The 20546-nt window shown below is 36.8% G+C and overlaps 1 protein-coding gene across 6 annotated transcripts in view; it reads right to left on the bottom strand.

The window, feature by feature from the left end:
- Positions 1-20546, bottom strand: part of CDH18 (cadherin 18) — a 1280123-nt gene that overhangs the window by 277014 nt on the left and 982563 nt on the right. For all 6 annotated transcript variants that reach the window (XM_060400264.1, XM_060400265.1, XM_027980148.3 and 3 more), the window contains one exon: positions 3717-3836. In XM_060400264.1, coding sequence (XP_060256247.1) covers positions 3717-3836 — 120 coding nt within the window. The remainder of the gene's footprint in view (positions 1-3716; positions 3837-20546) is intronic.

Raw genomic sequence — 20546 nt, 5'->3', positions numbered from 1 at the left:
TCTTCTCCAACATCACAGTTCAAAAGCATCAATTCTTTGGTATTCAGCTTTCTTCACAGTCCAACACCCACATCCATACATGACCATTGGAAAAACCATAGCCTTGACTAGACAGACCTTTGCTGGAAAAGTAATGTCTCTGCTTTTGAATATGCTATCTAGGTTGGTCATAACTTTTCTTTCAAGGAGTAAGCATCTTTTAACTTCATGGCTGCAGTCACCATCAGCAGTGATTTTGGAGCCCCCAAAAATAAAGTCTGACACTGTTTCCCCTGTTTCCCCATCTATTTCCCATGAAGTGATGGGACCAGATGCCATGATCTTAGTTTTCTGCATGTTTAGCTTTACGCCAACTTTTTCACTCTTCTCTTGTAGTTAATATTTAATCAATCATTAAGAAGTCTTCTCCTATTGTTGTTCCACATTAAGCAAGCATTATGAAATAACAAAAACAAAACTTATTTGAAGCAATAAATTATTCACAGGATTTATGTTTCATCATATTGATTAACGAGATTCAGTAGAAAACAATGCATACCTTATTAAACAAATTATCTATAGTATAATAATTCAAGAGCCACGAATCTTAACCATAAGCACTCACAGCTCTATTTGAACACAAAAGTTCTGCTGCATTATAATTAGTCTTCATTGAAAGGACTAACTAGAAATGTCATAGTACAAGATGAAGTGAAAGTTGCTCAGTTGTGTCCAACTCTTTGTGACCCCATGGACTACATAGTCCAAGGAATTCTCCAAGCCAGAATACCGGTATGGGTAAGCCTTTCCCTTCTCCACGGAATCTTCCCAACCCAGGAACTGAACTCAGGTCTCCCGCATTGCAGGCAAATTCCTTACCAGCTGAGTCACCAGGGAATCCAATATACCTTTTAACACAATGGAAATAAGGCAATCCAAAGTCCTGATCTTAACAATAAGCACTCACAACTCTATTTGAATGCAAAAGTTCAGCTGCATTATAATTATTCTTCTTTGAATGGACTAAAATGAGAGGATAGAATTAAAGTATTACTATTAAACTGTACATTTTAAAGTAACTATTCATCTAATTTTCTTATATAATATCTCATTTATAACAACTGATTCCTTACCTTTAAGGATGTTTGTATGTGTTTTATTCCAGTTATTTAAGGCACAATTTCCACCAAATTCATTAGTTCTGAGGATGTTTAATTGCATTATAATAGATCTCTTAAGCTTAAATTACCAAAAACTTCTTAGCTTTGAAGAGAACACTCAGCATTTTGTTTTATAATCCCTCTTAGCACTTTGTGCAGATAACCAGTCTAAGAGATTTGCATATTCAAACAATCTTGATAGCAGAAAACGTATCCTTAGACTTCCCTGAGGTTTCAGCCAATACAATATTGAAATTAAAACATATCAATATGGAGGCATAAATTTCATTCAATAAATCATTTTGCTTAAATAAAAGAGCAAACATTATAAGAACAAGGATCATTTCAATAGAGCAGAACCTTAATAGCAGCCTATTTATATCTCAGATAATCATTTTTGTTTCCTGAAGGACTTAATTAATCCATAATAAATATGTACAACCAAATGCAATTTTTATTTGAATTTTTTGTTTGATATATTTGCTTTACTAAAAAACAAGCAACAGAAGAGTTCAACACTGGTCACCTTTTATCCACATTGGCCTGCTTTCTTTGTCCAAAGTAAACACGCACGCACACACACACACACACACACACACACCCATAAACATACCTGCATATACCCACACCAACACATGAAGACATTCAGACAGATATTCAGAGATACACAAGCACACAGAATTATTATTTGGTTTTAAAGAAGTTCAAGTGTGTGGTAAGTTTTAAAACCCATATAAGATGTCTATAGCCTAGCAATATTCTATTAAGTAAATATAACACGTATATATGAATAAACATTCGGCTCTCTAAAAGGACAGTTAATGGAATAAATTGCATGTGTGCACGTGTGTGCATGCATGCATGTGTGTCTGTGTGTGTGTCAGCCTCAGACGAGGTAACTGGAACTTAGTCTCCTCGATTCTTTCCTCCAAGAAGATGCATATTTAAAGTGAGAAATACACATCTTTTATATATAAAACAATCATGGTTATTGGGAAATTACCACAAAATGAGAAACACTATTGTCAAATAATGAGTTGACTTAAGAATGTTTATCACTACATGTCAATCATATTACAATACAGGCATGCATTAAGTCAACATGCTGTACCCTTTTAATTACACAGCATTACACTTCAAATATATCTCAGTAAAAAATATATTCTATCAATTCTGAAGTATCCTATCAGAACAACATAAATAAATGTATGTAATTTTGACCCAGAATTTTGATTACTAAGCTGATAAACATTTCTATTTCTAAATGTTTAGTAATACCTTGGTACTATTGACATAAGAGCTTGCATGCTCACTCTAGGTCACATTATATTATTTATTTTTATTATATCCCAATTTTTTTATCTCATTTATTTTATAATTATAATGCATATAATATGTGGATATATATGCAGGTATATATGTGCAATTCTTCATTTACATATCAGCATCTTTACACCTTCTCACTGTTTTCTTCTTAAGTTATGGGAGTTTCAAGGGTTAAGACTGTGTGTCTGAGGTCTCCTCCTGCCCAGTGTACTTTGTGTTGGAGCACACCAGGGAGAGAAAGAAGGCACCTTCCTGTAAACGTGTCAATGACAATCCTCCTAGCAATCTAGTAGTGGCGTTAGCTATTACAGTAAGCTTGTCCATAGCATCTCTTCAGTGAATGTACCTCACTGTCTCAGACAATGGTTAATAAACTGTAATGTGCACTTATTGAACAGTGTTCCCTGAAAAATGCATTGTATGCTATGTAACTGTAAGATGATAAGGAGATATTTGACCAAATATTACCCCTGCATTAGTTATCTGGTGGTTACCTTTACTTAAAGATCCCACATGTTAACTAGATTCAGAATGGATCTCACATTACCAGAAAGGATCCAGGAAGCTGCTGGAACATCTTAGACCTTTCTCTGGTCCATCTATATCTCCTGATTATGTATATTCTTGAAACTGTTTATTAAACTTGAACCATTTCATACTGAACATTTGGCTACTTTAAAAAATGGGTTTATATTTATCTTTAGCCAAATTTCTATTCACAAACTCTTTACTGATAAGACCATGAGGTTTATAGATTATGCTGCTAGAACATAGCCCTACACTGAATTATTGAGTATCCTTCATTACCATTTTGGCATCACATAATATAGTATGATATGACTATTTTGGCTACAAAAAAAGAGAAGAAATAGAGCAGAATTCATATAATTTTTAACAAATGCTTATATGTCTTTGGCCTTATTCTCAGTTAATTTAATTTACATAACATATTACTTTAAGACTGAAGTATTATGTAATCTCTGTTTTAAACAGCATTTATCTAAATGTCACAGAAAGATTAAAAAATGAAAAGTTTTTACTGGTATGGGTATAAATGATGGATAATCAGGTATTAAGGAGGACAGTTAATTTATCTTCAATTATTTAATCAAATTGTCCTGGAGAAACTGAGGGCATTTTTAAAGTTCTAAAATAGCAATGTCTAATGCAGAAGACCACACAGACATGAAGACACTGCTTTCTTTTTTCGTAGTACGCATCTGTACATCAATTATCCATAAAAGTACTAACCTGTTTTAGGGTCTACGGAGAAGTAGGGCTGTCCCTGGAGAATACTGTAAACCACCCGAGCACTGTTTCCATAGGTGGGGTCATCTGCATCAGTGGCTGTCACCTGTAGAACAGAGGTACCTGTGCATTCAGGAAAACAAATGATTAAGCACATGATTAATTTGTACTCAGAAAAAAAACGTTTATGCTGAAACATCTGTGGAAAGTGATAATTTCCTATATTTCTTAGATCATCCTTCAAACCTGGTACTTGGTTTCTTTCTGTGCAACCAATTATCCTAAATGAGAGCCCAGGATGTAACATTGGATTTCAGGTATTTTAATATTATTTTTTATGTGATGATACCATTATGAAGGGCCTGTTTTAACCTTCATGTAATCAGAGTGGGTTGGGTCAATTCTCAAGAATCAAACTGGTGTTAACCAGCAGGGGAGGGGGTAAAATGAAAAGTATTTTGAGGGTGTACAGTTGAGTCTTGAACAATGCGGAGGTTACTGATAATTTTCAATTTTAATAATTCAGTCAATGATTTAGATCTAACACATCTATAAAGAGTAATATCTGCTTAACTACAAAGTTTTACTTCCATGTTGAAATTTAGACACAACTTTAGGCAAAACTAGTTCTGTACCTTCAAAGGATCCTAGAAATAGATCCTCTGAAAGCACAGAACCTGTTAATACAAAATCCCAAGTTCATCTGACAATCCTTATTAGCAGATCATACATGTACAGTTGGCCCTCCATATATATGACTCCTCATATATATGACTGAGAGCAGGAGGAGAAGGGGGTGAGAGGATGAGATGGTTGGATGGCATCACTGACTCAATGGACATGAGTTTGAGCAAACCCCAGGAGACAGTGAAGGACAGGGAAGCCTGGAGTGCTTTGGTCCATGGCGTTGCAAAGAGTGGGACATGACTGACAGACAACAACAACAACATTTGGTTCCACATCCATAAATGTAACCAACTGCTGGTCATGTTCTATATTCTGATCTCCAGTGGTTGAATTTCTGGATATGGGACCATGGATATGGATATTGAGGGCCACCTAAAGGACCTGAGCATCTACAGGTGTTCATGGCAGTGCTGGAACCATTTCCCTTCAGATACTAAGGGATAACTGTATATATAGACTTTTAGTAAAATGCCACGATTTTGGCCTCTAAGCAGAATTTTTACATTGAGATGCTAACTAAAAATATAACTAGTAATTATGCACACTCAGAAGAAAAGGACTGTTATATACCTAAAAGAAACTCTTAATTGTGGATAATAAAACATAATAATAGTGACACCAAATTCTGGTGAGAAATTAGGCCACTCATTCACAGCTAGTGGAAATGTAAATTTAGCAAATTCTTGAATAAACATACATTTACCATGTAGCAGCAGCAAATTGTACTCTTGGGCATTTATGCTAAAGTCATGAAAATGTATGTTCACATAAAAATCTGTTTTACAAATATTCAGAGATATTATTCTTAGTAGCACCAGACTAGAAACAGCTGAAATATCCTTCAATGGGAAAATAATTAAACAAACTATGGTACAATATTATTGAGGAATACTACTCAGCAATAAAAATGAAAAGAATATTAACATAAACATCACCTTATATAAATCTTCAGGAAATTATGCCTAGAGGGTGGAAAAAGACAACCCCCAAATACTATATACTGTATGAGTCCATGCATTTAACATTCTTGAAGTGATGCAATTTTTGAAATGGATGACAGATTAGTAGTTGCTAAAATCTGGGGGAGAAAGAGTGGAAAGGTGTGGATTTGGTTATAAAAGGGCAACATGAGGGATCCTGATAAAGCTGCTACTGTTTAGTATTTTGATTATGGATACACAAGAACTAAATATATGCATACACACACAGGTAAAAGTAGGGAAATGTAAGTAGGATTGGTAAATGATTTCAATAACCTGATTATGATATTGCTTTATAGTTTTGCAAGATGCTAACATTGGGTATGGAGAAGGAAATGGCAACCCACTCCAGTATTTTTGCCTGGAGAATCCCAGGGATGGAGAAGCCTGGTGGGCTACCATCTATGGAGTCGCACAGAGCCGGACACGACTGAAGTGACTTAGCAACAGCAGGAGCAGCAGCAGCATTGGGTAAGGAGAAGGCAATGGCAACCCACTCCAGTACTCTTGCCTGGAAAATCCCATGGATGGAGGAGCCTGGTGGGCTGCAGTCCATGGGGTCGTGAAGAGTAGGGGACAACTGAGCGACTTTACTTTCACTCTTCACTTTCATGCATTGGAGAAGGAAATGGCAACCCACTCCAGTGGTCTTGCCTGGAGAATCCCAGGGATGGGGGCGCCTGGTGGGCTGCTGTCTATGGGGTCGCACAGAGTTGGACACGACTGAAGTGACTTAGCAGCAGCAGCAGCAGCATTGGGTAAAATGGGTAAAGCTATAAGAGATCTATATTATTTCTCATGACAGCATGTGAATCTATGATGATATCAAATTTTAAAGGTTAAAAAATATATCTTCTTGCTTTAGTGCTATTCCATTCTTAGAGCCCTATTTGGACTTGGATGTGTACTATACATACATATATATATATATATAATTGCAAAAATTAAAATCTATAGTAGGTACCTGGGTCAGACTCTAAAAAGGTAAAAAGCCCATATTGTGTCCAAAATATTGCAAAATTATACCAGCTAAATCTTTGATCTTATAGGAAAAATGATGATCATACTGGGCATACAAACATTATTTAATACTAGGAGTCAGAAAAAAAAAAGAAGTATAGATAGAAAGCTGTAAAATAATGGCTATCTTTTAAGAAACCACACTTACAAAATTCTCAGGTTTTAAAACTTGCTGTGGCCTTACAATACTGATTTACGTCTAAATAATGTTAATATCTTAAAAGCAGTCCCAAAGGAACCATTCCATTGAAAAAACTGGTTAAGGCAAATTTTTCAAGATTATACCTCATTTACTGTGATAGGCTGGACCACCACAGGAAAGAAAAAGAGTGTTCTGCTCGGCTTGAGCTGTCTTTAAAAGCTCAGGCTTGTTAGGTGAAAGCTGAGACACATGAATGGAGTGACAGGTGAGAGAACAATGAGAAAAGGAGAAATAAAAGAAATCAACGTAGCCTGGTGGTGTTGACTAAGTGATGGCTGAAAGTACCAAAAAAAAAAAAAAAAAAAAAAGAAGAAGTGAGCAGAGCAGAAAAGAGATCCAGGGGAAAGAAAGAAAACATACTAACTCTCCACCCTAGTTCAAAAAATTATCAATTATCAACAATTATCAGCTACAGATACCTTGGAACAGTTGGTCTCATGGGTTTTGGGCAATCCTAGTTGTGCATAAAGCAAAGAATAGTAAATGTCCTCTATCATCGTTCTTTGGTGGCATCTGAAGGTAGCAGCCTGCCACTTTGCGTAAACAGATTGCTGGTTGAGGGAACATAGGCATATGTACAGCACAGCTCAACCAAAAGTCAGCCTGCCCTGAACTCATCAAGAGTAGAATTAAATAGCAGGGGTGGAAAATAAATCCTGAGTTTACTCAATTGTTCAAAGATTCCCTACCAAGAGGTTTTAGACCAAAAGGAAAACATATACTTATTTTATTTTCCCATTTATTTGGAGGTTTGATGGGAGCGTTTTAAGAACTATTGCTACTTCCAAAGGAAGATTTTTTTTTTAATATATAAAGAATAAAAACATAGACTGCTTTAGTGTGTGTGTTATGAGCTGAATGATTTTCCCTCTAAGTTCATATGTTACATTGTTAAAGTCTAGATGCTTAAATGGTAACAATGGTGATGCTCCATTGTGTCTGACTCTTTGAGACACTAAATACTATAGCCAGCCAGGCTCCTCTGTCCATGGAATTTTCCAGGCAAGAATACTGGAGTGGGGTGCCATTTCCTACTTCAGGGAAATCTTCCAACCCAGGAATCAAATCCATGTCTGTTGCTTCTCCTGAGTTGGCAGGCAGATTCTTTACCACTAGCACTGCCTGGGAACCATATAAAACTGAACCTCATAAATATTTCCCCTATTTCCTTCATAAAATTTCAGAAAATGAACTGAGACAATTTTTCATCTTAGTCACCTGGGCAAGGAGTTTGCTTCTCAGGCAGCAGTTTATTTACCATGGTTCACTTTACCCAATCTCTCTCCATCTGTCTCTGGCCTGCATGAATGCCCAGTCAGGTCTGACTCTTTGCGACCCCATGGACTTTGTATCTCACCAGGCTCCTCTGTCCACAGGATTCTCCAGGCAAGAATAGTAGAGTGGATTGCCATTTCCTACTCTGGGGGATCTTCCCGATCCAGGGATCCAACCTGCATCTCTCTCACCTCCTGTATTGACAGGCAGATTCTTTACCTCTGTGCCATTTAACAGGTGAAATCGGGTCACTATAGATGTAATTAAGATGAAGTCATACTGCAATAGTTTGGGCTACTGATCTACTATGACTGCTGTCCTTATAAAAATAAGACACTTGGAAAAGATGGATATACACACACACACACACACACACACACACACACACACAAGAGAAGTACATTAGGTGAAGATGAAGGCAGAGATAAAGATGATATTTCCACAAGACAAGGTAAGTCAGATTGCCAGCAAAGCACTAGAAGCTGGAGGTGGGGCTTGAAAAAGACCCTCCCCCTGGTCTTTAAGAGGGAATATGGCCCTGCTAATAATACCTGGACTGTAGACATCTAACTTCAGGAACAGTGACAACAGTAAAGGCGTATTTTTTAAGTTTGTCGTTCTTTGGTTTAGCAGTCCTAGCAAACTGATACATTGTGTTATAGCTGCAGTGGGAGGAAAGGACGTTTATTCTCAGAATTTGCAGTTGTTCTTTGACTCTGGATAAGAGTCAGAAGTTAAAAGCCAAGAAAAAATGATAATATCTTCTTTGATACCAGATACATCATAAATGAGATCAAATAAAAAGTTAATTTCACAAATAGAATTAGGTAGAAATTAATGTTATTTGATTTGTGAAATATTAGGCATTACTAGATCATGGTATCTGGTCCCATCACTTCATGGGAAATAGATTAGGAAACAGTGTCTGACTTTATTTTTTGGACTCTAAACTCACTGCAGATGGTGACTGCAGCCATGAAATTAAAAGACACTTACTCCTTGGAAGGAAAGTTATGACCAACCTAGATAGCATATTCAAAAGCAGAGACATTACTTTGCCAGCAAAGGTCCATCTAGTCAAGGCTATGGTTTTTCCTGTGGTCATGTATGGATGTGAGAGTTGGACTGTGAAGAAGGCTGAGCGCCGAAGAACTGATGCTTTTGAACTGTGATGTTGGAGAAGGCTCTTGAGAGTCCCTTGGACTGCAAGGAGATCCAACCAGTCCATTCTGAAGGAGATCAGCCCTGGGATTTCTTTGGAAGGAATGATACTGAAGCTGAAACTCCAGTACTTTGGCCACCTCATGCGAAGTGTTGCCTCATGGGAAAAGACTCTGATGCTGGGAGGGATTGGGGGCAGGAGGAGAAGGGGACGACAGAGGATGAGATGGCTGGATGGTATCACAGACTCGATGGACGTGAGTCTGAGTGAACTCCGGGAGTTGGTGATGGACAGGGAGGCCTGGCGTGCTGCGATTCATGGGGTCGCAAAGAGTCGGACACAACTGAGAGACTGAACTGAACTGAGTGATCCAACTGTTGGCCTTTCTAAGTAAATTAATTAGCTATATTGGTTATTTTAATGAAGACTTTTTATTCCTGGTTGAAAAGTTTAAATGAAAAAAAAAAATCCGTATGTTATATCTATGTCTGAGAAAAGTATTCCACATTGCGCCATTAAATTCCTTTGTTCATGCTATCGCCCCTAACTGTATACATAATAGAAAATGATTATTATCCTCTACAGTGCTAGATTTCCAAAGAGAAATATGAGAAGTGATACCTAGAAGCCCATTATTCCACTAGAACATTAAAATAAGTACCTAATTTTCTCTGGAAATTATTATATGGGTTTGGTCAATAGATACTAAACTCACAGTACCTTCCCTAAACAACTGGCTTCCAATCAAAGAAAACTTTAAACAGTGCTACATAAGTGTCTTTCATTTTTACAACTGTTTTCATTAAAAACAATAACCACAGAAACATTGCATTTTAAAATTTCATTGGCTATTTAGTGTACTATTTATTTTATTTTCACATTAAATATATCCTACAGTGTACATTTAGGTAATCCTATGCTAGGGATTATAGCCTCTCAGTTGATTTTTGAAACAAAGCTGAAAAGATTCAAGCACATAAAAAAGCTTTCAAGATCTATTTTCTAAAATAAAATTCAAGTCTTGTTTTCTTTGGGGACCGCCCTGTGTCATTCTTTTCATGTGGTTTCCTCTTGTACTGCTGTTTTACAAATAACACACATTTTGTAACATTACATATCAATGAGAAACAGAGTGGACTTTCCCAAAAACCTCTAAAGACCAATTTGAAATATTTAATAAGGCATTTTAATACCAAGCAAATATTCTCTGAGATTGCAAATCGTTATGCATGACTTGTCAGAGCTCACAGCTCTGTTAAAATCTCAAGTGAATTAACATTGAGCAAGAACTTTGAGTAAAAATAAGCTGGAGATTTATGAGGGCTGAGAGTAGCTCTCTGAAGGAATCTCTTAGGGCTTAATTCTCAGAAGATTTTTTTCCAGGGACTGCGAAAAAGTAATAATCATCAAGATACAACTTAAATTTCATTCTACACAGGAGGACTGTAATTTCACCAATGGAGAAATAACATAGTATTCTAGCCATCGTGTAATTTTACAAAGCTTTGAGTAGTCACCCAAGAGTCACTGGATTTAAGAAAGAATCCTCTGTAAGCACACTTATGAAACATCTGGGTAACAAAGCAAAATTCACTATTCTAATTATATGTTTTCAGTCATGGCTATTGATAGTTTTTGTATTGTCTCTTATTTTTAAGATATTTTAATGATATGGCTGAATTTTTTTAAAGTTTTTGTTGAATGTGCTACAGTATTTCTGTTTTATGATTTGGCTATTTCGCCAGGGGGCAGGTAGGACCTTAACTCCCTGGCCAAGGATTGAAACTGCACCCTCTGCATTGGAAGGCGAAGTCTTAACCACTGGACTGCCAGGGAAGTCCCTTGTACTTCAAGAAGAGATTCAGTTAGATTTGGTCAGATCCTTTTTATGGAAGTACCTAATGTGAGATTCAGCAATACGTGAACCATGAACTTCCTGATGTTCAAGCTGGTTTTAGAAAAGGCAGAGGAACCAGAGATCAAATTGCCAACATCCGCTGGATCATCGAAAAGCAAGAGAGTTCCAGAAAAGCATCTATTTCTGCTTTATTGACTATGCCAAAGCCTTTGACTGTGTGGATCACAATAAACTGTGGAAAATTCTGAAAGAGATGGGAATACCAGACCACCTGACCTGCCTCTTGAGAAATCTATATGCAGGTCAGGAAGCAACAGTTAGAACTGGACATGGAACAACAGGCTGGTTTCAAATAGGAAAAGGAGTCCATCAAGGCTGTATATTGTCACCTTGCTTATTTAACTTATATGCAGAGTATATCATGAAAAACGCTGGGCTGGAAGAATCACAAGCTGGAATCAAGATTGCTGGGAGAAATATCAATAACCTCAGATATGCAGATGACACCACCCTTATGGCAGAAATTGAAGAGGAACTGAAGAGCCTCTTGATGAAAGTGGAAGAGGAGAGTGAAAAAGCTGGCTGTAAGGTCAACATTCAGAAAACGAAGATCATGGCATCTGGTCCCATCACTTCATGGCAAATAGATGGGGAAACAGTGGAAACAGTGTCAGACTTTATTTTTGGGGGCTCCAAAAATCACTGCAGATAGTGACTGCAGCCATGAAATTAAAAGATGTTTACTCCTTGGAAGGAAAGTTATGACCAACCTAGATAGCATATTCAAAAGCAGAGACATTACTTTGCCAACAAAGGTCCATCTAGTCAAGGCTATGATTTTTCCAGCAGTCACATATGGATGTGAGAGTTTGACTGTGAAGAAAGCTGAGGGCTGAAGAATTGATGCTTTGAAATGTGGTGTTGGAGAAGACTCTTGGGAGTCCCTTGGACTGCAAGGAGGTCCAATCAGTCCTTTCTAATGGAGATCAGTCCTGGGTGTTCATTGAAAGGACTGATGCTAGAGCTGAAACTCCAATACTTTGGCCACCTCATGCAAAGAGTTGACTCATTGGAAAAGACTCTGATGCTGGGAGGGATTGGGGGCAGGAGGAGAAGGGGATGACAGAGGATGAAAAGGTTGGATAGCATCACTGACTCGATGGACATGAATTTGAGTAAACTCCGGGAGTTGGTGTTAGACAGTGAGGCCTGGCGTGCTACAGTTCATGGGGTCACCAAGAGTTGGATACGACTGACTGGCTGTACTGAACTAAACTGAATGTGAGATTTGATATTACTCAAGTAAACTTTTAATCATATACCATAAATGAAAAAATAAGGAAATATATATATAGCACCAAGGATGTGGGATCTCTCTGCTATATATCATAAATATAACAATAAGATGTATCTATTGAGAAAATTACATTCAATGCCGTTTTACAGATGGGAATGTTGAGGTTCATAAAGGTAACATAGTTGACAATTTGAGAAGGCAGAATTCAAGCTGGTCTTACTCTTTTCCTATGTGGTATTTTTTTTCCATACTCCATTGCCGCATCCAATCATGGCTGGATATAGTTACAAAAACTAGTTGATAGTATCTAGTTGATAATACAATATCTAGTTGATAATAGTTATAATATCTTCTAGACCTTTTTCTTGTCTGTTTGCTTGGTGGAATGTAATGGCTTTCCAGATGCATCTACTTAAAGAGAGGTGGCATTATACCTTACCCTCACTCCCACCCAAACCATAGCCAAAGCCCAAGTCAGTAAATATATTTTGTCAGATGAAGGTATGTGTAAAATACTTAGGAAGAAGCAACCTCCAGGTACCAACAATAGTGCTACTGTCTTCTGTAGCCTTACAGAATGCTCACAATTTTCTTAATTTCGGTACAGAGTAAATGGTTGCAGTAAAAACTGACTAGACTGCTGTAATCCCACCAGCTTTATGTATCTTCTAAACGCATCTGCATGCTGTGCTCACATTACTTTCCTACCCTGTTCTGCTCTGCAGAAACCTAACATCCATCAGCAATTAGTGTTTCCCATGTTTCCGCATTAAAGCACACCTGCTGGGGTCAGGTAACACCCACCCTCCCAGCCTTACTGATGCTTCACTCCTTCGGTGGTTGTCTCACAGCCCACTATTTGGTTTTTGCTTCTCTTACCATTTTCTTAACTTGTTCCACCAATTCAGTCCCTTTTATTGAGCTAAATGACAGAGGATCTGATTTTTCCTGATTAAACTCTAATGCAGACAGAAGGTATTAACAGGTTTCTCCCCAACTACCCTTTATTTCTTTTCTGAATAATGATGATACCAAATATTATGATTAGGTTCTGCATTTGATTCTTCTATAGTTACTACTTTCAAATAGGAATCTAGGTAGGTGTGTGTGTGTGTGTTTACATTCACTAACTAGAAATTTACTTAACATATTGGAATCTGACAAATACATCATTTGGAGAGCTGCCTGTGTGTGTTTTCTCAGTCATGTCCAACTCTTTCTGACCCCATGGACTGTATCCTTCCAGGCTCCTCTATCCATAGAATTTTCCAGATAAGAATACTGAAACAGGTTGCCATTTCCTTCTCCAGAGAATCTTCCCAACCCAGGAATCGAACCCAAGTCTCTTGTGTCTCCTGCACTGGGAAGTGGATTCTTTACCACTGAGCCACCCGGGAAGCCTAGAAAGCTGCCTTCTGTATGCAAAATAGACTTTAGGATAGAATGTTTTTTTAACCTGGAGGAAAATACATATGTATATATAGTTTGTCTATTTATCTATTTAAATAGCACATAACACTTTAATACTTAATTCCCTAGTTTACCATATATGCTAATTAAGTCCATTTCATTTGCTAGTTTTATATCAACTTCTCATCAAAAATTAAATTTATATCTATAAGTTGCTTTAATTTCCACTCAGGAAAAGAATTTCATTTAAAAAATAAAAGTTGCTAACAAATTCAGCATTATTCTGAATAATACCTTGTATTTCAGCTAAATTTTCATTCAATAAAAACAAGAGAAAAAATAAAATCAAAACCAATAAACAACAAAACATCTACTACAGACTAGAATACCAGAGACAGAATTATTTTGTCCTTTGCTCACCAAAAATTGGTAATAATGTTTCAGAAGAGTTTAATGAAAGATAATATATATGCTATTACTATATATTATAGAAGGTACATATTTAAAGTTGACATTGATTTCAATTATTGAGGAAATAACTCCAATTTATTTTTTACCAGTTAGCTGAAAAATTAATTTTAAACATTATAATAGCCCAGTGTATTTCACAGTTAGAAAAAACAAAACCTAACAATACAGATATAAAATTAAAATCCTCTTTAATGAGTGCTAAGTTGCTTCAGTTATGCCTGACTCTTTGCAACCCTACGGACTCTAGCCCCCAGGCTCCTCTATCCATGGGGATTCTCCAGGCTAGAGTGGGTTGCTATGCTCTCCTCCATGGGATCTTCCCAACCCAGGGACTGAAACTGCATCTCTTTTGTCTCTTGCATAAGAGACATGTATATATATGAAGACTGCAAGATTAGACCTGGTGGCAGAGACTTATTAAACGCTGCTTGAAATCAACAACTTTTCTTTGACTCTGTCAGTTGCTATCTCACCAGCTGCTTTATTCACACAGACTATGAGCCAGAGTGTAAATTTATTTACAAAGCAACAAAGCAGTTCCCAAACAGGTGCTGTTACACCTCTTTACTCAAAGGACAATACAGAAAATCCCTGCTCAATCAATCTGTTATTATTAATTGCATTTATCTTACAGAATATCTTCAAGAAGTCAAATATGATCTTAGTAAGAAAAATACAACTCCTTTAACCACTCCCCTTAAGAAAAGCAATGTTAGAAATGTCTTACATGTCTTTTCATAACTGTCTCCACTCATTCAAAGGTCTATTTTGTACTTGTGTACATATAAACAGAACTTTATACAACTTTTTCTGTAATAACAGAACATGTCATGGACATTTCCATGCCAGCTAGGTAAATATAATTTCCATATTCATATGATATTCCATAGTGTTTCTGATATGCATTTAGATTCTTCCAGTTGAGTTTCTTTTTGTTTCTGATAACTTACCACAAACAATTGGGTAAAACAAAAAAGTATATATTCTTATATTTGTGTTTGCCTTTCCCTTGTCATGTATGCATTTCATGCTGTGATAAACTTCTATAGAAGGAGCACAAATTTTGCAATATTCCATGGTGCTATGTGAAACAGCAGTGAAAAATTTAATGAGACCATTTAGTCAGACTTACACTAATGAACACATCAGTGAGAATGGGGAAACATTCCATTGTGATGGCCTCAAGTAAATGGAATCATAGCTTATATGGTTCTTTTGCCAACTATTGTTCAGTGCACTACCAAAAATTCAATACTAATTTTCTTCCATGAAAAAGCTCAATAGCAAAGTCAGATTAGGATCGGTTTGCTAAAATTTAATAGCAGATTTCTACCAGAGTCCAGATCAAGATAGCAGAGGATAAAAATCCTGAGCTCACCTTCTCCAACAGACAAACTAAAATTACAGTTACATATAGAACAACTGTTTTCCCAGGTGGCTCAGTGGTAAAGAATCTGCCTTCCAAGCAGGAGAGAGCAGTTCAATCCCTGGGTTGGGAAGATCCCCTGGAGAAGGGAAAGGCTACCCACTCCAGTATTCTGGCCTGGAGAATTCCATGGACTGTATAGTCTATGGGGTCGCAAAGAGTTGGACAGGACTGAGCAACTTTCACTTTCACTCAAGACTAGCAGAACAGATTTTCTACAATTAAGGACTTAAGAAAACTCCACATGGAGACCATAGGAGGGATAGAGATGCAATCTAGTCAAATCTACACCCCAGTGTGGCAGTCCACAAGTGAGAGGAATATCACGACTTCATAAGCTTTCCTGAGGCATGAGCCCCACAGTGTGCTCCCCAGTCTGGGAGATGTTCATGGGGAAGACAGGCTTTCATAATGTCTGGATTTGAAAAACAGCGGGGCTTACATCTGGGAGAGCCAAAGAAAACAGACATCACTATTGAAGAGCTTACATACAAACTCACCCAAAGTCCCAGTGCAGAGGCAGCAGCTTAAAATGTTCCTGGGTCATGTGAGGAGATTCATTGACTAATTTTAGGACAGGTACTGAGAAGGTATGGAGGAGGTGGAACTTTCTCCAGGGACAAAAATGCTGGTGGGCATCACTTTTTTTTTTTTAACTCTCCTTTCATCCAGCTGGCTCAGCACTGGTGGGCACCCTTTCTGTTACTCTCCACTAAACTAGTTAACATCATGGACCCTGCCCATGTGTTCCCCTGTGGACTGACACCATCACCCCTCCAAAGTACTTCTCACTCTACCCCATCAAGTGTGTGTCTCCAGCTCTGCCAAAGACTTTCCAAAACAGCTCACACTGTGGAGTCCAGCCTAGCACACCAGCAATTGCTGTGAGGCCTCGCAGCCAGTCATGGTGGGGCCAGCCCCATGCATCACCACCCTCATGGCAGTGGTGATCATGCCTACAGAAATCATGACTGGGTCTCACAAACAGCCAGGCAAATTAAAATGGAAAAACAATGTTCTAAAGTCTAGCAGACCCAGCAAAAGCAAGTTAAAGAGGGAAGTTTGTAGCAATAAAGATATATCTCAGGAAACAAGAAAAATCTCAAATAAACCACATAACCTTACACTACAGGAACTAGAAAAATAAGAAAAATAAAGTCCAAAGTTAGTAGAAGGAAGAAAACACTCAGATCAGAGAAGAAATAAATGAAATATAGACTCAAAAAACAATAGAAAGTATCAATGAAACTAAGACCTGATTCTTTGAAAAGATAAAGAAAATTGATAAACATTTAGCCAGACTCATCAAAGGAAAGAATCAAAAGAAAACACCCAAATAAACAAAACCAGAATTGGAAAAGGAGACATTACAACCAATACCACAGGGATAGAAAGCATCATAAGAGAATATTATAAGTTATAAACCAACAAATTGAACAACTTTGAAGATAAATTCCTACAAATATGCAATCTTCCAAGACTGAATCAAGAAAAATACAAAATATGAATAAGTCAAACACTAGTAACAAAATTGAATTAATAATAATAACAATAAAAGTCCAGGACCAGACAGTTTCACAGGTAAATTCTACCAAACATGTAAAGAAAAATTAATGTCTATCATTCCCAAACTATCTAAAAAATTGAAGATGAAGGACTGTTTCTGAACTCATTGTACTAGGTCAACATCACCTTGACACCAAAACCAGAGAGGTAAACTGTAACACAAACATACACACAAATATAGACCAATATCAATATCACTGATAAACATAGATGCAAAAATCCTCAACAGAATAAGCAAATCAAATCCAACAATACATTAAAAAGGTCATATACTGTGATCAAGTGGGATTTATTCCGGGAACACAAAAATAGGTCAATATTTGCAAATCAGTTAATGTGATAAATCACATTAACACTCTGGAGAATAAAAATTAAATAAAGCAGATGCAAAATGGCATTTAACAAATTCAACATTACCTTATCTTTAAAAAACCTGAACAAAGTACATGTAAAGAGAACATACTTCAACATAATAAAGAGTACAAAATATTTTAAAAATAAAGAGGTAGGCCATTTAGCTTGTGAAACCATAAAAGGTCTAGACTGACCACAGAGTTCTCTCCATACCAAGTTATGAGAGCAAGAAAATATTTGCCATTTACTAAGATAGGAAATGAAATTTATCTGAGAGAAACTCGGTGGATCACAAGAGGACTTGCAATTAAGACCGAGAACAGGCAACTATCACCATCATGGACTGAGGCGTGAAAACCAGTGGGAACAAAGATCCCTAGTAGACAAGAGCAGAAATCTATGTGGTCACTATGACTTCTCTAGCCTTGATCACTGTATAATCACTGTATGCCTGCTTTCTGGGCACTGGGTATTTATTCTGGACCTCTTTGCTGGGCATGTTCTCCATACCTCATTCTGAACCTTCTCGGTATACCTGAACAATGAACATTCACCCAACTCCTAGTCACTATGCCTTTACTCTACAGCTGATTACTATTCTTTCACTCTATACCCAACACCTTGAAAATGGCAAAACCACCCCAAAGTGTCTCAGAAAAGAAAGTTGAATTTCAACATAAAATTAGAAATCAAATTAAATTAAAGGTTAGGTTAAATGTACTGCACATGAGTTTTTAGAATGAAATTTCAGCATTATATGTCCTAACATTATAATTTCAAACTTAAAATATTTTTATTTTATAATATTCCATAGTAATTTCCATTTAGGAACTTTTATTAAAATATAGGGGCAATAAAATAGACTAATTAATAGTAGAAGTGGTAGTTGAGTAGTGGCCAGTGTCTAACATGAGTTTTTTGTTTTGGTGAATTTCTCCAGAAAGGAAAGAATGAAGAAAGGAAAGGAAGAAAAACAATAAAGTGGCCATAAATATGATACATAAGCTGTGGTACATATACACAATGGAATATTATTCAGCCATTAAAAAGAATACATTTGAATCAGTTCTGATGAGAAGGATGAAACTGGAGCCGATTATACAGAGTGAAGTAAGCCAGAAGAAAAACACCAATACAGTATACTAACATATATATATATGGAATTTAGAAAGATGGCAATGATGACCCTGTATGCAAGACAGCAAAAAGACACAGATGTGTAGAGTGGACTTTTGGACTCAGAGGGAGAGGGAGAGGGTGGGATGATTTGGGAGAATGGCATTGAAACATGTATACTATCATGTAAGAATCGAATCGCCAGTCTATGTCCGATGCAGGATACCTCATGCTTGGGGCTGGTGCACGGGGCTGACCCAGAGAGATGTTATGGGGAGGGAGGTGGGAGCGGGGTTCATGTTTGAGAATTCATGTAGACCCATGGTGGATTCATGTCAATGTATGGCAAAACCAATACAGTATTGTAAAGTAAAATAAAGTAAAAATAAAAATCCAAAATAAATAAACAAACTGAAAAAAAAAATAAAATGTTAGTAAATGTTTCCAAATGTTAAGAATAATTTTAACAAGGAAATTCATAAATATATTTATGTGATAAAAATACAGAGAAAACATCACATGGAATAATAGCTCTTCACCTCTATAAAACATTATAATTTGTCTTTATTTCATATAGATTTTATTTATTTTTTTTAGTTTTTATTTATTTAGTTAATTATTTTTCATCTTTATTTTTACTTTATTTTACTTTACAATACTGTATTGGTTTTGCCATACATTGACATGAATCCGCCACAGGTGTACATGAGCTCCCAAACATGAACCCCCCTCCCACCTCCCACCCCACATCATCTCTCTGGATCATCCCCGTGCACCAGCCCCAAGCATCTTGCATCCTGCATCAAACATAGACTGGCGATTCGTTTCTTACATGATATTACACGTTTCAATGCCATTCTCCCAAATCATCCCATTCTCTCCCTCTCCCTCAGAGTCCAAAAGTCTGCTCTACACATCTGTGTCTTTTTTGCTGTCTCGCATACAGGGTCATCATTACCATCTTTCTAAATTCTATACATATGTGTTAGTATACTGTATTGGTGTTTTTAAATGTCTATTAACTACTATGTTTGTGATAGTTCATTAGGTGCACATGACACAGAAATAAAATAATAAAAAAGTGAGGTGTCTACAAATCAGTAAAATACAAGTTCAAATTAATGTGTAATATAAAGCATGTACATGTGTGCTCAGTTGCTAAGTCATGTCTGACTCTTTGAGAACACGTGGTCTATATTCTGCCAGCTTCCTCTGTCCACGGAATTTTCCAGGCAAGAATACTGGACTGGGTTGCCATTTCCTTCTTTGAGGGATCTTTCCAGTCCAAGGATTGAACCCACATCCCCTGTGTCCCCTACACTGGCAGTGGATGATTTACCATTGAGTCACCCGGGAAGCCCATAATATAAGGTAGTAAGTAATAAAACAATAAGCCCAGGATGCTCTAAGTTCAGTTGTAGTAAGAATGTAAGCTGCATTTTTAAAAAAAGCATTATCTCCATGAAGAGAGTATTTAGTTCCAAGACTAATTTATACACAAGAATGTTCCTTTATCCATCATGAATATTTCACCCATTACATTTTTTACAATTATTTGAACATAAGTTGAATCTAGAATTGCCCAAACCGATTGGTTTACTTTGTATTTGCATTTCCTACACCAAGGCGCATACATCTGAAAATCATTTGGAGATATATTTTTAAAAACATAATATGCAGTGTTAATTTTTATAAACTGTGTCCAGCTTATGGTCATATAATTTATCTATTCCAGTGAAGTACTTTCTATAATGAACTGAGCAGTTTTTGGGGGGAATTCCAAGTCTAGTCTATGTTCATAAAAAGAAAATGGAGAAACAAAGGAATCTGAAGCAGCATAAAATGCAATCTGGTAGATCATATCAATCATTGGATAAAAGTGAGAAAATAAATTGGTTTGGGGGTCTTTCTGGAAACACAAGTGCAATTATTTATAGGAAAATAAATGAATAATTGCTCCATAAAGTAATACAACTTTTTTTTAAACCGGATATCAGAACAATGATGTT

The sequence above is a fragment of the Ovis aries genome, chromosome 16 (assembly GCF_016772045.2).
Source record: "Ovis aries strain OAR_USU_Benz2616 breed Rambouillet chromosome 16, ARS-UI_Ramb_v3.0, whole genome shotgun sequence".
NCBI lineage: Eukaryota > Metazoa > Chordata > Mammalia > Artiodactyla > Bovidae > Ovis > Ovis aries.
Note: the sequence above shows the minus strand (reverse complement) of the source record. Positions and strands in the feature narration are given on the sequence as shown.